The 20284-nt window shown below is 40.2% G+C and overlaps 1 protein-coding gene across 2 annotated transcripts in view; it reads right to left on the reverse strand.

Annotated features, from left to right (window-relative positions):
- LOC127371017 (E3 ubiquitin-protein ligase UHRF2) overlaps positions 1 to 20284 on the reverse strand; it is a 29258-nt gene that overhangs the window by 8107 nt on the left and 867 nt on the right. Inside the window, exons 1-3 of one of the 2 annotated variants that reach the window (XM_051413567.1) lie at positions 17819 to 18153; positions 9542 to 9937; positions 7950 to 8263 (exon numbers count right to left, since the gene is read on the reverse strand). In XM_051413567.1, coding sequence (XP_051269527.1) covers positions 7950 to 8263; positions 9542 to 9937; positions 17819 to 17971 — 863 coding nt within the window. In that variant the 5' untranslated portion in view covers positions 17972 to 18153. Of the gene's footprint in view, positions 1 to 7949; positions 8264 to 9541; positions 9938 to 17818; positions 18154 to 20284 lie in introns of those variants that run through there. The other variant, XM_051413568.1, reaches the window with a different exon arrangement.

Below are 20284 nucleotides of genomic sequence, written 5' to 3' on the forward strand. Positions count from 1 at the left end.
ATAAATTACTTTACCCCACTTTCTCCTATTGCTTTACAGAAGCCATTCACATACTGTAGATTGTCAAAGACTTGCCTCTACATACCATGAGACATTTGCACAAAACAGCTTTCTGCCTGGGTTTTTGGAACAAAGGATTAAGGAGGATTTCCACTACTATGGCCTCCCTCCACACACCTAGTTATCTACACAGAAATTAAATGCAATACAGCAACCTTAGTGCCGTGGTCCTAACACTATTCTTACTCATTTAGTCAAACTTTGACCAGTCTTTTCAAAGTCAATATGTAGTACGTATGGACAGCAATCCCCACATTCTTTTTCTAGATTACAAACTTTTAGAGGCTCAGCACACGAGTCGTTGTTTTAAGGAAGGAGGACGGAACCGAAAATGATCATTATTCTCCATAGCAGCATCTTTGTATTTACTGTATATTGTCTGTGCCCAAGTGACAAAGTCAATTGTCTGAGAAACATCAGTATGGTTTAATCAAGCTTGAGTTATCTTAATCCTGAGCATAATTTCTGGGAACTGCTGCACTCACTGCCACATTCAGCAGCAGCGTGAGGAAAGGTGAGGTGACTAAAGGTGATTAACAGCCAAGATAAACAAACATGTAGTAATGGCAGGATTAGGCTGAATAATCCATCCATAGTTTTTTTTTAGATATTTGATGTTTGAAAGCTTTGGCTCAATCTTAGCTGATGGACTAAATACACAGATCATATTATTTGATATGAGCAACAGTACAGTATACAGAGGTGGGTCTAACCAACAATGAACTGGAGAATCTGATTAGTTCGGGAAACTAGAGATATTTGGCATCACTCCTAATACAGTATTTTGTTTTCAAAGTTCATTAAGTTGATTAATTTGACTTTATGTTTTAATTAAAACTATACAGTAAAATATATATATATATATATATATATATATATATATATATACACACATATATATACATATATACATACACGATTTAAAACTGCGCATGTTATAAAGCCGGGATAGACAGCATGGCCAAACATATGGTGTCTTAGTGGACTGTTTTTAACAAAAAAAATAAATAAATAAATTAATTAATATCATAAATCCGATGTGGTGTGAAAAAATCTGAGATTTTATTTTTAGGGCATATTGCCAAGCCTTAGTTTCAGTTTCACTTCTAAAACATAAAGGATAAACACTACCACAAAAATCCTTTTACCTCACACAGATTGTTTGACAAGTCTTTTAAAGAAATAGTTTGGCAAACCTGCTCATTTACTTTCTAAAAACAATGCTAGTTTTATCCTCTTGACGTTATGGTCAGGCCGCCAGGCAACCAACGGCAAGACAGTTACTCCACCTGACCAATGAATAGTCTGACACATAACTGCCTGTAAAACCACAACATGTTGTTTTTACACTTCAGTTTTTGGACGTATTAAACAAACGAGCGACCATCAGAGGCATTAGCAGGCATATTTTGTTACATTACAAGCTGGCAGTTTTCCCATTTTTTCAAGTCTTTGTGCTAAGCTAACCAGCTGCAGCTTCATATTTACCGTACAGACAGGATAATGGTATCAGCCTTCTCATCTAACACATCTATTATCTAACTATTGGCAAGAAAGGGAAGCTTAACTTAACAATTAACAATGTTCCTCCTTTTCCAAAAGACGCTCTGCAGAAGTGTGAAATGTCTTTTTGTCTAGCAAACTTGGAGTGGAGGTATTGAGGTTAACTGTGCAGGTATCCTGCCTGCCAATCATCATTAACTGTAAGGATCGGGCCAAACTCAAGAGATAAATTGACAGGTTGCTTGCTAGCCAATAGTTGGAATTACGCTTACAGACGAACAATGTGTTAGCACTGAAGTTTAACTGCACAACAGCATGCACACTCGGGTCTACTTACACAGTGGGAGGTGAAGGGGGAAGTAGAGAATTGTGTGCATGAGCGAGCAGTGTATGTGTATGTTTTTGAGGAAAAGTGGAGCCTAAACTGAGTACTTTCTCAAGACAGTCTGCACTGACACAGAACCAACAATGGCCTGTTGAGCTCAGGCTAAAATGATTATATCCGACATTTTAAGATTTCAGAGTATGCAATACGTACGCTTTACTTTATTACTAAGAAGACTACGCTGCATATTTTAAGCCATTGTAAATTGACTGAAGAGTGTCTACAGAGGCAGACTGTAAGAGTTGTAGCACACAACCAGCGAGTACTCCCAGGAAGAGGAGGCCAGGGCACAGTGGAGGGATTTCCTTTTTTAGGCCCAAGGGATTACTGAGGTTTTGGGTAGGGTAGGGTGAGGGGGGTGAATACTAGCAACACAAACACACACAGACACACACCAAAATGCACATGCATATACACACACACACACACACACACACACACACACACACACACACACACACACACACACACACACACACACACACAGGAGGGGAATATCAACCTAGCAGCACAATGGGACTCAGCATGAACAGAAGGGGAACACGGAGCAACACAAGGGGAGCAGAAGCACCCGAGTATAAGACCACACAAGCTCACGCTCTGTACTGTTGTACACTAGTTTAGACACATGAACATTCACCTACAGAAGCACTAGGAAAAAAATAGAACAATATAAAATTATTATTATTGCTAGCTGAAATATCTTACTAAGCCTGATGTGATGTGAAAAAAGACAATTACATTTTGTCAGTGTGAACAGAAACAATGACCTTCACTGACCAAAGGACTAGAATAGGATTTCATTCCTTTCATAAACATTAAAAGGCAACAGAATAAAATAATGGATGAACTACAATCATCTTAATGGACAAAGGTGACTGTTCACATTCTCAGATCAATTTACTGGCCCTGCAATGTGATACATGCATTAGAAAGCCTGTGCTGGTTTTTTTTCTGGCATCTGACAAAACATGCATGTATTTTGTATTAATATACAATTATTGATGATGTTATTACCTCAGATTCTTAAATTTTACCCATCTAAAAACAGACTTAAAAACTATGACAATTCAGATTTGGCCAGAAGACAAGATTTCTGCATACAACACTAATGACGCCTGTTCAAACATTTTGGCAGTGATTCAACAAGAGGCATCAGTACTTCATGCAGCTGCCCATGGTTGATGGAAGCTACTCTCTAAAGATTTATTTAAAGATTTTGCTTTCAAGCTCTTCCAAAATCATTCAAACAAAAACAAGAGAAAACCTTTTGTGGACAATTTTAATATGTCAAAGGGTGACTATGTAACCTTTAATAAAGAAATGCCACATTACCCCACTTACGGAATTAAAGCAAGCAATAAAATGCCCCCTTGCACAATTAAATTCACTTAGAGGTTTTGATGCTACAACTTTACCTGGTTTTGTATGACCAGTAGTTGTCATCTTATGGCAGATGTTGCTGAATAATGGAGTTTACTAAGTCAGTTTATGGACTCTCTGACTCTTCTTGTGCTCCTGCTGCACTGCATTTAAGCATGTACGCTCTCTACCCTCTAATGAGGGTATTTATGTGGCAAATCCCCTGAGCACTTACAATGTGCAGTACAATGACATGTTTATCTGCAGCTAAACATCTTTAGAGGCATCCATACAAAATATAAGCAGTTCTCAAATAACTTCATCCAAACTTTTAAACCTGAATTATACACTTCACAAGTAAAACAAGTATCATAGGCTCCTTCTTCAGGACAACTGCTACACGTAAACATGAATGGCTACTTTGGAAACACAATACAGTGATTTCAACTGAAACACTGCTTGAGTTATTCCACCTGCTGGTATAACATGCTGTAGAAGAACCTGAACTGTAAATCTGAAGGTTTGAAATCTAACATTTGCAGCATCAAATCTCTGCACAGTTAAACAGACTACGCCTTTGCTCTCACAGCGGCTAGACTCAAAGCCTGGTATTAAGTGTAAAATGTGACTTTCCCTTGAGTTGTGGGAAGAAGAAAGAAAGACTTAAATGAGGTAAACAAGAACCCAAAGTTGTGTCAACACTCTTATCAATGCATAGCGTGCCTAAACAAAATGGAGAAACATATTTAATCAGTTGTGAAATTGAGACAACATGACTTATCAATAGAAAGGCTCTTACAGTCTCCTCTGTTATGAACCATCATTAGTGCTTTGTGTGCTGAGCTGAAGTCCCTGTAAAGAGGGAGAAAGGCAACAGAGAAAATGAGAAATCCTCAATTTGCTGATAAGCAGCAGAGTCAGAACTCACTTTGACACTAAACAAGCTACATATAATTGCTTCACAGTAGTGAGGGAAAGTGACTGCAGTCTCTCTTAACCTTGGCTTTGTTAGTAATTGAGGCCAAAATATGAAGCTCCAACTTTTAAATTTTTTTTACCTAAATGACTTTAATCTGAAAAAAGAGAAATTTTAAAGTTCAGTCATGGCCAAGACATTAGAAGGCAACTTCAGGTATTAAAAGGGCCGATTTGCTCGCGATTTTCAACCTGGATCTTGTTATTCTAATGTGACAGCAGAGATCTCTCTCCAACGCACTCCAATCTCCAATTCTCCGAAATCCATGTAAGCGAAAGGCATTACATAAAGCAACACACTGACGCGCCAATTTTTACTAAATCCCGTCACCTGCAATCGTGCAAAGGATAAGCAGGTACAGATAATAGATGGTGGTTTTGTTTTCCTACAAACAAAAACATACGCCATATAACATTTAAAAGATGTTATAAACGCTATAGTGGTCATACAGTTGTGACAAAGATATGCACGTACTGAGGACGGGTCTTACGCAGGCGACCAATAGGTATTTTTCACAGCAGACATTGTGACCTCTCACATTACCAAAAAGCACAGGTGTTATTGAGAACATTAATGATGGCTGAGCATGCAGCATGCAACAGAAACAGCGAAATGGAATCCAACCACCATCAATTTCAATAATTACACCTGTGCTTTTAATAGTGTGACAGGTCAAAATGTCCTCTGTGGAAAAGGGCCTATAAAGCACAATGTCAAAGATTACAGTCTCCGAAAACATGCCCCTAAATGTAGTATAGTAAACAGCATATTATCAACATAAATGCTCCTACCAATATAACTGTAGCCGATGTCTGCTATCTAGTATTCCAGTACCACAATCAAGCAATGGCTTTCAAAAAGGAAATAAGAGAGTGGATGAGTGAGAAAGAAACTAAACTGAAACTGGAATTACACTATCTCATCCTCATTTCATTGTCACTTACTAAATTAGAAACTGCAGCAAATAAAACTCTCGGCGGCACTCAGGTAGCAGCCGTGCTCAGATAATGGCAGGCCAACTGCCGCAGCTGAAGACACTATAAGATCTCTTCCACTGCATATGTTGATCCCTGCTAATTAATAGACAAAGCCCATTTAAGAAGCGGCTAAGCCTCTCTTTTAAGCAAAACCTTCCCAAAACACACATTTTTAGTTTAAACAGCTTCATATCAAGCCTGATTAAAAAGAAGCTTGATTTCTCACAAGGTGCAGAGCTACAGATGGGAACAGACCTTTTTCACCACAGACATTCTGACTTGTCATTGTAGGAAAAGCACAGGTGTTACTAATAACCTTAACAATGGCTCCATTATATTCAAGTCTCCCAGTAAGCCATGACAGTGTGACAGTCAGCCAGCATGCACAATACCAGGACCACGAAACTGAAACAGCTAAACGGAATTAATTCAGCCATGATCAATTTTAGTATTTACACCTGAGCTTTTCCTGCTGTGACATGTAAAATTGCCTTCCATGTGAGGACAATGCTTCCAATAATGTAGATTCGGAAAACTCAAGGTATTTAATTATTTGCATCATATTTAAAAGGACCAGTGTGTAAGAGCCAGTGGCATCTAGCGGTAATGTTGCAGATTGCAACTAACTGAACACCACTCACGTCAAGTTTTTTTATATATATATATATATGGCAAAGGACTTTTTTGTTTATTTAAATCTGCCCAAAATTCAATCTCACATGCATTTAGCCTATTGGCCAACCCAACCACAACACAAAAGGTGATATGTCATGGGGAATGCTTTTTTTCAATCAACTTGGGCAAATGAATTGGTATTGAGGTGGTTAAAATGACAACATTAAGGTACCATTAAAAGGATGCCTTGATTGATTTGTATATAACAAATAGAATGGTCTACTTGAAAGCTACGTGAACATAAATTGTTTGCCCATTTCATGTCTATATTTGTTACTCTCTCCAAAGAGAGACTTAAACATATGCTGAGCTCAGCCAAGATTTAACCACGAAACCATATCTGTGTCTTGTTATGGAGCCACACACACACACACACACACACACACACACACACACACACACACACACACACACACACACACACACACACACACACACACACACACACACACACACACACACACACACACACACACACACACTATTCGGTTCCTGGGAGCAGAAGAGGGGAGATTCTCCCAACATATCCCTTTGATTTTGTGGCTCATTACATTCTGTAGAAATGCTCAGTTCAGAACGGCTTCATGCAAAAACATGGCAGTTCATTTTGCAGGGCTGGTTTTTCTTTCTCAGACTATGCGGGCAGGTGTTTAAGGGGAGAGAGTGCGTGTGCGTGTGTGTGTGTGTGTGTGTGTGTGTGTGTGTCTGTGTTCGTGGGAAGGCGGAGCAATCTTACCCACCCTCCACTTTTCTCTGGCAAACAAAATGATGGAAGAAACCTGGAATGGCGCTCAGGGCAGAGAGGAATACTTTGCATTTAGCAATAGGCAAAGCTGACAATTTAGATCTTTTGCATTTGTAGCTGTGGGTTCTCAGCAGCACACAAAATTGGGAGTTTTATTCGTGACTCAGTTGGTGAAGACGCAAATCACACATTACTGTGACATCCTGGGTTTAAAAATGGGACCTTTGTTGTCATTCATGTCTCCTTTTCGCTCCCTACTCTGCCTCTCTTGACTGTCAACTATCTAATAAACCAAATGAGAAATATGAGGCGAAAACAAACAGATAAATAATTAAAACCATTAAAAAGGGGGGCACAATATGGTGTGTATTATTGGACTGCCCCTGCAGGAACACTCCTGTCCCGTTGCAAATGATGAAACAAATAAAAGCAGAATACCGGGGATTTGGAAGATTGCAGAACGTCAAATGGGAATGTCTGCCTAAAAGAAAACATACATTTACTGCTCAACAACCCTAGATGGGAGTTTCTCTGGCATAACATCCCGTGACAGAAACGCACACATGCACAGGCACACACTACGATAGACGCAGCGAGGAGGCTATGTCTCACCGGTGGCATGTTCACAGCAATTACAGACAAAGCTGAAGGAGGCAAGCAAAGAAGTAATGCTCCTGAGAACTCATGAGTTACCATGGAAACATGGGCTTCTGAATGAATTTGCTGGAAAAGGAGAGCGCAAGAGATAGAGTCCAAATTGTAGCATCAACTACACAACCCCCCCTCTCTCTCCGTCCCCTGGACTGCCAGGAGAAGGCAGAGGCTACAATTCCCAACACACCGAACCGATGTTACGGATGCTCGCTAGTATCATACACACACCCTGTATTAATGTTTGGTGGACATTTTTTATCTTGAGTGCCACACAACAGCAGCATGAGCAAATACATTCTTCACATTGGCATAATTAGCAAGAACCCTATTTTCTGCTGTGCTGTAACACAGCACATGCAAAGAAGAAGGCACACTCTCGCACTATCCTATCTGAGCCACAGCACTGCAAATTCCAATCTGAAACAGCATTTTACATTTCTGTTCGCCAGACCAAAATGCCTGCCGCACTGACACAGTGCAGATGTCTGCTAAAATGCAAAATTCAGATCTTCACTTTATGAAAGCCCGTGGTGATGTGTTTGTTATCACTGCAACCAAAATCAGTTCAGTTGCAGCACGAACTCTCCCCCAGAAAAATGAGCCGTCACTTACTCGTCATATTTAATGTGGTAAATTACGTCCTCTTCTCTCTCCTTGCTCTCTGCTGTAGAGTCTGTCTGAGAGGTTGAGGCTCCATTACTCTCTGAGTTTAACACAACATTATTCCTGTTACTGTCTGTGGTTTGGCCCTGGCCGTGGGCCTGTCCCTGCTCGACCTCCAGCTTTCCATTAGTCCTTTTTGGGGGCCGGCCCACCTTGCCCTTGGTGGGCGTTATCTGTCCTTTGGGAGCGCGTGTCACATTTTCAATGCAGGCCTCAAACCAGGCACCGATGCTGACGTCTCTGCAGTCCACCAGTTCGTTAATCTGAGGAGACACAAAGACAAAAATAACACCTGGTCTCTTTTGATCCCATCTGTATGTTGTTTAAAAAGACAAAGGAATCATATGCTTTTAATGAGAGCATTAAACAGAGTAACAGATTTTTAAAAATGTTCTTCCTACCCTGCGTAGCCAACTTTTGTTGTCAGTCCAATATGAAAATCAACTTTCAGAAATCCATCACATCATCAGAGTCAAATGCTTGACTACATTTCATCCAAGGCACTGATTGGATATGTGTCATTTGGGAAAACCACAGCACATATTCACTGAGCCTGCAGAGAATGCTTTAAGCCTGTAAAGGCATGTGACCTTAATATTCAGTGAATTCAGCACAATTTACAACTCCACAACTTAGTTTCAATATTGATCTTCCTGCATGCTGGTTTTGACTTTTGGCATAAAAATGAGTCCAGTCCCACACAAATAATTCTCAGACATGTGGGTCAGCCAGCCAGCAAAGCTCAGTAGTACAGTAGTAGAGTGGAGTCAACGTACCAACGTACCAACGTACGGGTTTTGACTGTAGTCTATTTATAATCTATAAGTTGGTTAGTGACAGCGTTGCAATGACCTGTTTCTTATGTGTGGTTTGGCATGTGCGTCCCTGGCAAGGTCAGCCACATGCTTGTGTGCATGTCATTAGTCCTAATACATTAAAAGCATTCAGGGCATCAGACCTAAAGACAGAGCACTGAAATAGTGAGAATGGACAGATACATTTGGCACCAACACATGCGCTCCCACACAAGGACACATAAATACAAACAGGCTCGGGACGTTTTGGCTGGAATACTGTATCTAAGCAGTGTGAGGTACAACAGCGCAGGGCAATAAAAAAGCACAAACTGCTATAGTATTAAATACAACTCTAGGAAGGCATATTAAAGTACAAAACCTGCAGAAGCATGCACACTCCTTGTTTCATTCAAGCTAAATTATGTCAAATTACGTTAACATTTAAAACAGAATTTACATGGACTTTATATTTACAAGGTGGTTTAGAAGTTTCAATAGCAGTGGAGCACGAGATACATTTGGTTCATAATTTAATTTGACATCCATACGAAAAAGAGTGCCCAAGAACTTCTGGCAGCGGCTTGGCGTGTATTAAATGCTCTGTAATTTATTATGAGGCAGACCAGTCAGTTTCATGCAAAATCTTGCATCTTTTTGACAGCAGCCATTTTGACATGAAATAGTACATGCTGCATGCTGGCTCCCCGGAAAGGTTCTGCTACACTAAATGGAACTGAACCTTACCTTATACACACCGATTCCTGGGTCGGCTAGTGTGTTTCTGCTGGATGTGGGGGGCTGGGTGTCCCGTGCCGGGCTGGAGGACTTGAACCCATTTTTGGTACTGGCTGAGTTACTGGTAGCGCTGGTGTCCGGCTTGGTTTCGTTAACAGTGCTGGTAGTGACGCTGCTGCTGTCATTGTCTATATTGGTGGAGGTTTCCATAGCAGCAGGGGAACCAGGAGCTGGGGAGTTGTGGCTGTCCGACCTGGGGTCAGGGGGAGGAGCTGAACTACAGGCAACACCGGAGGAGTCCTTGTTGGTGGGGCTGTCTGGAGGATCAGTCTGTGAGCGAATCAGCAGCTGGACGATGTCGTTGAGACCCACATTGTAGTCAAACAGTGTCTGGCCATCTTCCATCTAAAAATATAAAAATAAAAAAAGCTATTAACATATATAAATGGGCACAGATGCAAAAACTCATAATTGTGTATTGTGTTATTTTCATCATTCAATAAAATATATGTTTTAATCATCTAGTCCACAAAATGTCATAAACGTCAAAAGGTATTTAGTTCACATTGAAAAGCTCAAACAAGAGAATGTTTTTGTTTGTTTTTGACAAATCACTTTAATAATTCATCTTTAAATTTCCCCAAAAATGGTGTATTTAAACTGCACAAATGTCAATAAACACTGTCCCAAATTTCTTTCCTAATAGACATCCGTGTGATATGAAATGAACACCACTGCACCACAGAGTGCCCTCAGACAAATACACTCTGCTGCTTGTCAAGGACAAACAAAGAACACACAAGACAGAAGACAACATTGAGCACAGTGAGAGAAAACAACTATGTATTGTTACGGTACTCAACAGCATGCCGACATTCAAATACACATACGGCACTTTGCTAAATCTATATGCTTTTAAACACACCACTGGTGTATTATACATACATATTAATGTATTTAAGGATGTTGCTTCAGAGTCCGCAGCAACAACATCTGTTCTCTGTTCTCAAATGAGCCAATGTTTAGCAAGTGATTAAATGCGTATAACTGTACAACAAAGTGAACCGCTCAACCGATTCAGCTTTGTTTTCAGTCTCAAAAAAAAAGGGAGGAAAAACATTGGAACCATTAGCACGACTGGCATGACTGGTAAGCAGTTACATGGCACTACTGACTGGCCACATTTGTGTGCGCTTACATATCCAGTCCGATAGAAATGGATGCTGAACTGCAGCTCCACTCACATATATCCCACACTGGTTTTCTACTGGAAATAAAAAGAAGAAGAAATAAATAAAATGAATGCATGAATTTAAGTGATAGTAGACGTAGCGGGGGAAAGCAATGACTGAGTTGCTATGACAACCAAACCAGACCCCCCCCCACCGCACCCCAATGAACCTGAATCATGTATACAATCTCTGTCGACACCAATCCACCACCACCACCAGCACAACCCTGTCAGGCAGCGCGGCTTATGGGCATCCGAAAATGATTCTCTCTCTCTCTTAAAAAAAAAAGAAAAAAAAAAAAAAAGAAAAACATGGTCTTGGGAGAAAAAAAAATTATGATGAGGGCCCATTAGAAAGCCATATTTACTCTTCTACCAAAACCGATCTACTGTTAAGTATACAGTGCAGCTACTGTCTTAGGAATGGAGATTATGGCGACACGCAAACTCATTACAGACATCAGCTATTCATTTCAGCCCTCAACCCCACAAGCCCATTGTACTGGAGAGATGAGCATGGCCGCCACTCTCACTCGCGCTACCCTTCTCTTCTTCGTTATTTGACAGCGAGGAGGAGAGCAGTCGGAGGCGTAGCAGGAGAGAGCGGTAGAGGGAGCAAGCGCAATTTCCCCATCCCTCCCTCTTCTTAATAGTCTCATGAAATTTAGATCAGAGGAGCAGTGGTGCAAACACAGCCATACAGTGGTTGCTATACTCACCTGTCTGTCCGTCTTTGTCTTTCTGTGGTAATCTATCTCAGCATTTCTTTGTCTGTCTGTCTGTCTCCCTGCCTAAACTCTTGTCTTTGATTCAGTCTCAGTAATTGCCTATCCTCCTCTGTCTTGAGTTATTTTGCAATAAGAAAAGAAAGGAAAACATACACAGTAACAGAAAACATCCTACACACGCACAATAGGATTGCTGGTAGGACCTGCGGCAGGCAGCCTCACTGTTAAGAAGTACTGGATAGATGGGCAGAGAATTGCGCAGACAGACCTGAGTATCAGAACAACATACAGTAGAATTTCATGCACCGCACCAAACCTCATAAATAATATCTAAGCTGTAGCCGCTTTCCACAGCGACTTCATTGTGTGATCAGCCTCTCACTGTGAGGTGTTACAGCCCTGACATCAGTAATAACCAGCTGAAGAATCCTTAAAACAAAGAACAGGCAATGTTAGAAAAAAAAAATCTTCATATACTCATGGAGGCGAAATTCTCTTTGACAGAAATATTGGCACGTTGACTATCTCTACCATGTAGGACGAATACCATCATCAAGGATGTGACATTTCTCCTTCATTATAAATAATGCAGAATAATTAAAAAACTGCTTCTGATATATTCATTATGTGACTCAGTGAAATGTTGTTCAGTGTTGTAGAGGGAGACGTCTGTCCTGAGCACATATCATAACAAAGCCTTAGACAAACCAGAGACACTCGACTTGAAGATTTCTCAAAAGGCTTGAACAAATCAGAGTCAAAAATCCTTGGCATGGCAACGCTGTGTGTGTGTGTGTGTGTGTGTGTGTGTGTGTGTGTGTGTGTGTGTGTGTGTGTGTGTGTGTGTGTGTGCGTGTGTGTGTGTGTGCGTGCATGTGTATCAAATTGTTGAGTGGAATAAAATTAACACCTCTCCACAAAGCTAATTTCTCTGTTGCATTTCGACAGGCAGTCTTTCAAAGACTAATTTGTTATTGTAACCGGCACTAAAGTACGGTGTCAGAAAGAACCTCAAACAAAGACAAGAGAAAGACCTGTGGCTGCTAGGATACTGTAAAAACATACTGAACATGTAGACAGAGATAAATGTTTATACCTCATTCTGCCTGTTCTCATCTCATCTAATATCAATGATGGAACATATGTTAATATTATAATAAATCTACACCAAATAATACCTATTATAGAGCAGAAACTGCAGGTGGGGGGAGATTTGGCTGTAATATTACATTAAATTTAATTATTGTGCCAACATGCTGTCACACAGTATCTTACTGTAAGACTTTAAAAGCTCTTAATGCAGAAACCATTTTGAAATTATAGCATCGCCTACTTAGTATCTATGCCTGCATAGCAGTGACCGAATACATTAACCCATTAAGTAAAGGTGAAACCAAATTGAAAGACTAATCATGGTGGGCCATTTAACATCGGTCCCTAGTTCTAAGAAGTGGTTTAAAAAGGTGCGAGATCCAACCTGGACACACACACACTGGTGGTGGAGAAGGAATTTCATAGCTGAGCAAAAATCTGCCTCTTTTGCTCAGGCAGGCCATCCAAACCCCTTACTCCTACACAGCCTCTTCTTCACCCTTGTTTCCGCCCGCAGGCCGTCTTTGCAAAGAGCTGAGAAAAATGGGTCATATTTCCAAAAACAATGACATGGGGTGTGTCTGTGTGTCTGCCATCTACCAAGGTTCCATCTTTGATCTTTTATCCCTCATTCTGCCAACAGTCATTCAATCCCGTACCAAAAATGCTCACCGCTAATTAGCAAGAAATACCTGGAAAGGTGACAAAGGTTGTTTTTTTGCTCTCGTTTGCAGCTCTTTTCTTCTCTTTATTTTAGCTCCTACACCAAGCTTGTACCACTGTACAAAAGGAAAATGTTTAACTGTGATGCAGAAGCAGTGTTCCACTTTGGCAATTTTTCATCTTGCCCCCATTCGTTAAATAGTGAAACAGCTAAAACACTTTTCAGCTAAGTTGGGGAAAATTCCTTAAATTGGATTTTTGTTTTTTAAAATATATCCAAGATTTCTTGGGATCTACCACTCTACTTGAGTGCTATGGCAGGAATCTGTACATGCTCATTTCACAGCCTTTTCCACACATTTTATATGTTTTAATGTATTCGTTGTTTGATACTTTGTCATTAAGAAGTAAGACATAATAGTGAGTATAAATGCAATTTACTGTATGAAATTCTTATTTATGCTCATAATTGAGAATGGTTGTATACTGTGTAAACAACCCTCTATTGTTATCAGAAAGTATTCATCACATACTGTAGACTGTTGTGTTAGTCAGTATAATTATACTGACAGACTAACCTGAGTGTGACATAATTATGAGTCAATCTCTATGTTTATATTTAGATCACAGACTATGTTTATTAGCTGCAAACATGTGCCATTAATGACATAAGAAAACCTAAACCCAAGAAACATGAGACAGTTAGCAGTATAATAACCTGGGCAGCCCTCTGGTAATCTGAGCTTAAAAACAGTAGGGGAAACCCTACCATTTACAATACACACAAGAGCTGGCAGTAAACAGGTAGGACATTTGTCCACTAACTGAGCTAAAGCTACTATGAGAATGAGTGGCGAAACTATGAAAACATGTGGGAGTGTTAGGAAGCCTGCAGTTGTAGTCTAGGTTGAGTGCCTCTCTTTGTCTTTGCTCTTTGTCCAGCCTATCTGTCGAAGAAGGGTGTGACTGTTTACATGCATGGCTGCAGCAAAACTCTGCTCCCCCTAAAATTCTCTATGAAATTCTACAGCTTAGCAATACCCAACGAAAACCCATCAATCGAGGAGCCACAACATCAATGTATGTATAATCAAATTGTAACGATATCTAGGTCACTGCAACAGTCTGTAAAAGAGGGCAAGCCAATAAAGCGTTCCTACAGCCCAACAATAGGCAACAGCTAACAGTGGACGACAGCCCAACTATTTCAACATGAAACATGTTGCTGCCTCAGTAGAAAAAAAAAACACCAGTGAACTACAGCCTTATATTTGAAGCACATGGACAAATACAAGCTTAGCTTTAAACCACTTGATAAACAGGCCAAACCGTTTTTTTTTAATTAGTAAATGAGAAGTCTACTGCAAAAGTGAGTGTGGGCGTTGAGCAGAAAGGCTGCACGGACAGTGAAAGGTGTGTGTGTGCGAGTCTGCTCGTGAAATGTGAGTGACATGAGATGTTGTTTTTCAAAGTGAAACAGAGACGCAATGAGTGCACAGGCATATTGAAAAACCCATTAAAAAAACACTGAGGCAAAGTTGTGTGGCTGCTGGCTCGAGACCCTTCCGACTGAAGGGCAAGCATGACTTTGAACTGGCGAGGCAGCGTGCGCAGTGAGCTGGGGGGAAAAACAAGACGCCATTTTGAAAAGGAATTAGACTGAGTTATTCTGCTACAAGTCTAAATCCTAACAGAGCGCAGGCAGCACTCCAAGCATGTAAGGGCACTAGCTAGTGTACGCTGCGTGTCACTGGTTCATTCCTTGCATTACTTAACACATGGAAATCCCCTAATCAACCCTCCCCACTCATTTTCCAGTGAAATGAAGGAAGCACAGGATTTACTACACGGGCCTAGCCTTTGCAACCACAGCTCCGGCAGTCAAGGACCACCCCAACATAACAGCTACTTAATTGTTAATAAAGCTAATTGAAAATTGTGTCATATGCAGCTATGAGTTTTGGTGAATTTGTTGAATTGAGAGAACAGTTTTGCTTTGTCACTGAAGGTATTTTAAAGTTGCATAGGGCTTTTGTTGATTTTAGAACAGAACAATGGAATTTGTTTACTAGTAAAAACATGCAAAATACATCCAGAGGCACTGGTGCAAACAACACACACACACAATTCTTTCCATAATAACGGTTTACTATTATTAGGTTCGCCACTTAAACCATTATTTTTGACAAAAGAAAAAGGTGCTGTAGCCTATAGAGATACAATTGCATTCAAGGCATTAATATCTCTCCTTCACCATTCGAAACAGATCTTGGAAGTATTTTCGTTCTCTCTGTCCTGCAGTACAGAACATGCAGCACACGAGTAGAGAATAAAGTCAACCCATTGTTGCCTCTCTGATGCAGAGTTGAACGTTGGGAGACTTCATTATCATTCAATTACACAACAGGAAGTAGGCTGGACAACTTGAAAATGGAATTCCTTGGCCTACAGTACTGCCTGACACCTATGAAAGAAGGCAAGTGTGACTGAATGTAAACAATGTGAGATCAACACATCATGTAGGCCGTTTGCTTCTGAGGGCTTATCTGCCCGGCTGAGTCATACTGTGTTAATATCAGCTTTGTAATGTTATGCTAAAATACTAAGTAAATTATGGCACCAGTGTCCTGCCAGAGCCTCTTCTGCTTATTACTGATAGAACACAGCTGGCAGAGGGAAGGTTTTTACCGATCTATCACACAGGATACATATTAAGATACAGTGGGTCAGTGTTTCTGGATTGTCTTTTATATTTTGATCGTTTTATATACTGAATGTTCACATATTTGAACAAACAGAACAAAAATAGTGAATAATAGTCTTCTGTTCTGACTGAACTCTCGTCATACTACAGCACTACGTCTATGGTTGCAGGATATACATTTTCCAAATATTGGTTTGCATCTACTACTTTAACAGTTGTGGTTACAGTGCAAGTGTGTGTGGTAGCTCATAAAATATGCCTGTGTGTGTTCAAAAAAGTAAAACCGCAGGCTTTGAGGATGCATGTGCAACCATCCGTCACGACATACAAAATATACATGTGCCTATGTCAGGATGGCAGCTTGCAGTTTTTATACCATTCTCTTCCCACCAACTGGTATTTCATAATATTACACAGACATCTGCTCACATTTCTAACACAACGTGATTTAACAGTGTGTGGAATTGCCATCACACCAGGACAGTGACTAAATATCTCTGCCTGGCAGTAGCCTTAAAACCAAAGACACAGTTTTAGTCTTATTTAGGTTAATTAACGATTATTGTGGTTTCTGAGCTATTTTCCTCTCAAAGAAAATGACATTGTAGTAAATGCCCAAACACATTTTTTTTCTCCAGAGCACTATTGGTTTTCTTGTATTACGGATTATCTAAGTCATATTGTAGTATGAAGAATGACAATCATGTTGAAATTAAGTCTACAAACAATGATAAAAGGTTTAATTTATGTTGATCGCATTACATTTTTTAGTATTTTGCAAAAGGAAATATAAAAACCACCTGTATTTGTTCTTTAATATTTGACACTTGTTAACTTGTAACTGTTGAATCACAATATCCTAATATGACACAATTCTATGTAGATACAAAATGCTTAGGTAAAAACCCTTGAGCCAATTACAGTAAGTAAATGAAGGCAGTGTTATTGATGTAACCACACAGGTATAGAGTGTAGTAACCCCAAACAAAATAGGGTGGCATGGGATCAGCAAAGATAACTAAAAAGTGTTACCCATCTACCTCATATGGGTAGAGTTACATCTGAATTGTGTTGTACTGTATTTGCACACACTACTACCCAATGATCAGGCCATGAGAGGACAGGTGCGCCTCTTTACAGCAGTCAGCCCTGCCTGTCCTCCCTGTACCGTGTGCATACAGCCAAGGTGTAAACACAACTACTCCTGCTTTTAGATGTCAGGGCACGTGGAGTCCCCTCCTCCCTCAAAAAACCATTAACATCATCAAAACACACCACATGCACGAGCCTGGTGCCTCGCTAATGGGCTCAGTGCAGCCAGGAGCTACGGGTGCCACATGTTACAAACGCAAAAACAGAAATGCGTAATTAAGATAGACATTTATGGACACCGGGCTGTTACGCGTGTGCACGAAGCTGCCGTTAATTCGGTTAAACATGTGCTCTCGATGCAGGCATGTTTTGTTTGCACTGCACTACTTTTGTCTACATGTGGAAACAGAGGGCGATGTTCTCCTTTCTCTCTCTCGCGGCAATGTAAACAAACATGTCTACGGCGGTGAGACATTTGTTGCATGCGGGTCTCCTCAGCCGCCAACCCAAACAATGTAATATAGCTCCATAGTAACACCACATATTTCTTGTAATATATAATTATTTTTTTTTATCTTGGGGGGGCTGGCACACCACGTACACCGGGCTCTTGCGCAAGAACTATTGGCGAATTCCTATCAAAACAGGAAGCTCGCATGGGTCCGAAAACGGCTACAACACCAAGAAGACCACTCACTCACCAGCACCAAACCCTTTGCCAAAGCACCAAAAAACCGACTGTTGCATAACGGGGTGACATAAAGAAATAGGTTTACCTGCTTCCCTCTGTAGAACAGGCGCTGCTGTCGCGGGCTTACATTGAAGATATCCTGTATTTTCAACCGTAAAATCTCAATTTTGGTCAATCTAGAAAGATCCTCAACGGTTCGCGTCTCCTTTCCGTCTATAGTACGAACCTGGATCCACATCGTTGCACCGCCCTGTTACGCTTCAAATAAACAGCGGGTAGAGCAGTATTTGGATACGGGTGTTGTTTTCCAGGGGGTTAAAGGAGATATAAATGAACAAAAAAAAATGTTCAGGGCTCCATTGCGTTTTCCTCTGCAGAGGCAACGTCGGACTGGCTCGCGCAGGAGGTGTCTCACATGAGGTCGCGGCGCCAAGCAAATCTCGCGAAATAACGTTTAAGCGAGCACAGTTTGCAGTTAAAGGCACAGCTCCCCCTTTAATGTAAGAGGAAAAGAAAGAATACCCAGGCCATATCCGAAGGCCTTGAGACTGAGGCCTTTGATAGAGCAGTAGTAGGCATCTATTATAGTGGTGCCACTTAAATATGTCTGGGGATAAGACATAGGGACATGTAGTTTTGACATGGTGTGTTCTTCCTGTCAGCAGAATTGGCCTAATTACCCCCCCCAAAAAAAAAAAAATCAGAGTGTGTGAGTGGCCGGATCAGTGCTGGAAAGTACATTTGGAGGTACTTCTATTTTTGCTCCCTGTAATTCTACATTTCTGAGAAAAATATTGGATTGGATTTTCTTTACACGCCTTTGCATTGCATTCGTCTGACAGAATACTGAAACATTAAAATCACTGCTAAAGCTAATATCTAGTACAGCCAATGTGCAATAATTCTGACAGCGGCCATTCTGCTGCACCATGAGAGCTCCTTTATGTACATTTTTCTGATAATACTTAAAGCAGAGAGTATTATTGTTGTACTTTAACCTGCTTTGAGCCATGGGGCAAACACTGTCTACTGGGCCTCTATTAACCTCCTGTTCCTCCCACTCTCTGTGCTTTGTGTACATTATTCCCATGCTGGAATATTACATAGTCCCAGGTTTACTGCGTGGTAACTCGATTAAACACAAATTTCAATTCATGCACTATGTGCAATAGGCATGGTATCAGCTGAGGTAATCATGGTCCTAAAACTACATTTTGAGACAAACTCTTCAAGTCAGGACCTCAAGATAAGCCAATGAATCAGGACTCACCTTAAGGCCATCACCATGTCATTTGAAATTTAACTTTAGTAGTGCATATTCCTATATATTTCCTATATATATTCCTATATATTATATATTTACAATTCATCAAATTACAAAGCAATCTCCACTGTGAATATGGGGCTTTTACTGGCCCCTGGGAGTAAGGACACAGGGCAGTTGGCTGGTAATCCAGTTTTGGTTAAATGTAGTATAGGATTAACTAAAGACTATAGAACAAGTCTCTCATCTTTTGTCGTCCCAAAAAGGCTGTTACACGACTGCATTACATTCAATATGCTGCTGCCATAGTTCTAATAAGAAACAGTCAAACTGAGCCCATTGGCTTACAATTAGTTATAAAACTTATTTTAAAGTGCCGCTCACTTAAGGCCCTTGAGCAAAAATACATAGCGGATATGCCAGAAAAAGAACCCTAACAAGCCTCTAAGCTTTTTAGCTGCTATTCTGCTCGACTGTCTTCAATGTGCCCAAACTTTAGTGAATTTCACATTTAAATTAAAATCTCTCCTGTTCTCCTGTCCCTTTGATTTTTCCACTGCATATTTTTTATTGGTGCAACTTAATACTGAGACTGTATTTCTTGTCTGTGCTTATTTGTCTATTTGTACCAAATTTGTTTTCTATTTTTATGTATTATATTTTCCCTCTCCACTGTGGTTTTATTGTATTCCTCTGCCTTATGTAACGCCTTTTGAATTTCTTCTGCCTTTATACAAAAGTCTTTTTTGTGTGGGTTGAATGGACAATCTTTCATTTTATGTAGGGATATTGGTTTTATATTAATCTACATAAATGCGGTCTCAGTTAAGCATTTTATCATAAGATAATCAATATCGTAGTGTTATAGTGATATAATGATGAATTATAATACATGTTTAAATTCAAGTTTCTTATATTGCATCAAAATCTATCTTTACCAAAACATAGAGCAAAAGCCTCAAAGTATTTGTGAACACCACTGCAATGAACATCAGATATTCTTCCATCATTGTGTATCAAAAAGAAGATTTATATTGGACTGAAAAACCCTTTTCCTAACAATACCTTGTGGCTGAACAGAAATCACTGTAGCACATGCCTCTCGTGGCATAATTGCTTAATTAACAATTGTCCCAGCTGGAGACCTCCTCACTGTGCCGTTGGCAACTCTATAGCTGTCAGTATAAGAGGATAATACTACTGCTTTCCTGATGCTGCATATTCTTTCCTATGCACATGCTGTAACAGTCAAAGTCTAGTTTTATTAAAACAATAAGGTGTTTTAAC

Source organism: Dicentrarchus labrax, unplaced genomic scaffold, assembly GCF_905237075.1.
Source record: "Dicentrarchus labrax unplaced genomic scaffold, dlabrax2021, whole genome shotgun sequence".
Lineage (NCBI taxonomy): Eukaryota > Metazoa > Chordata > Actinopteri > Moronidae > Dicentrarchus > Dicentrarchus labrax.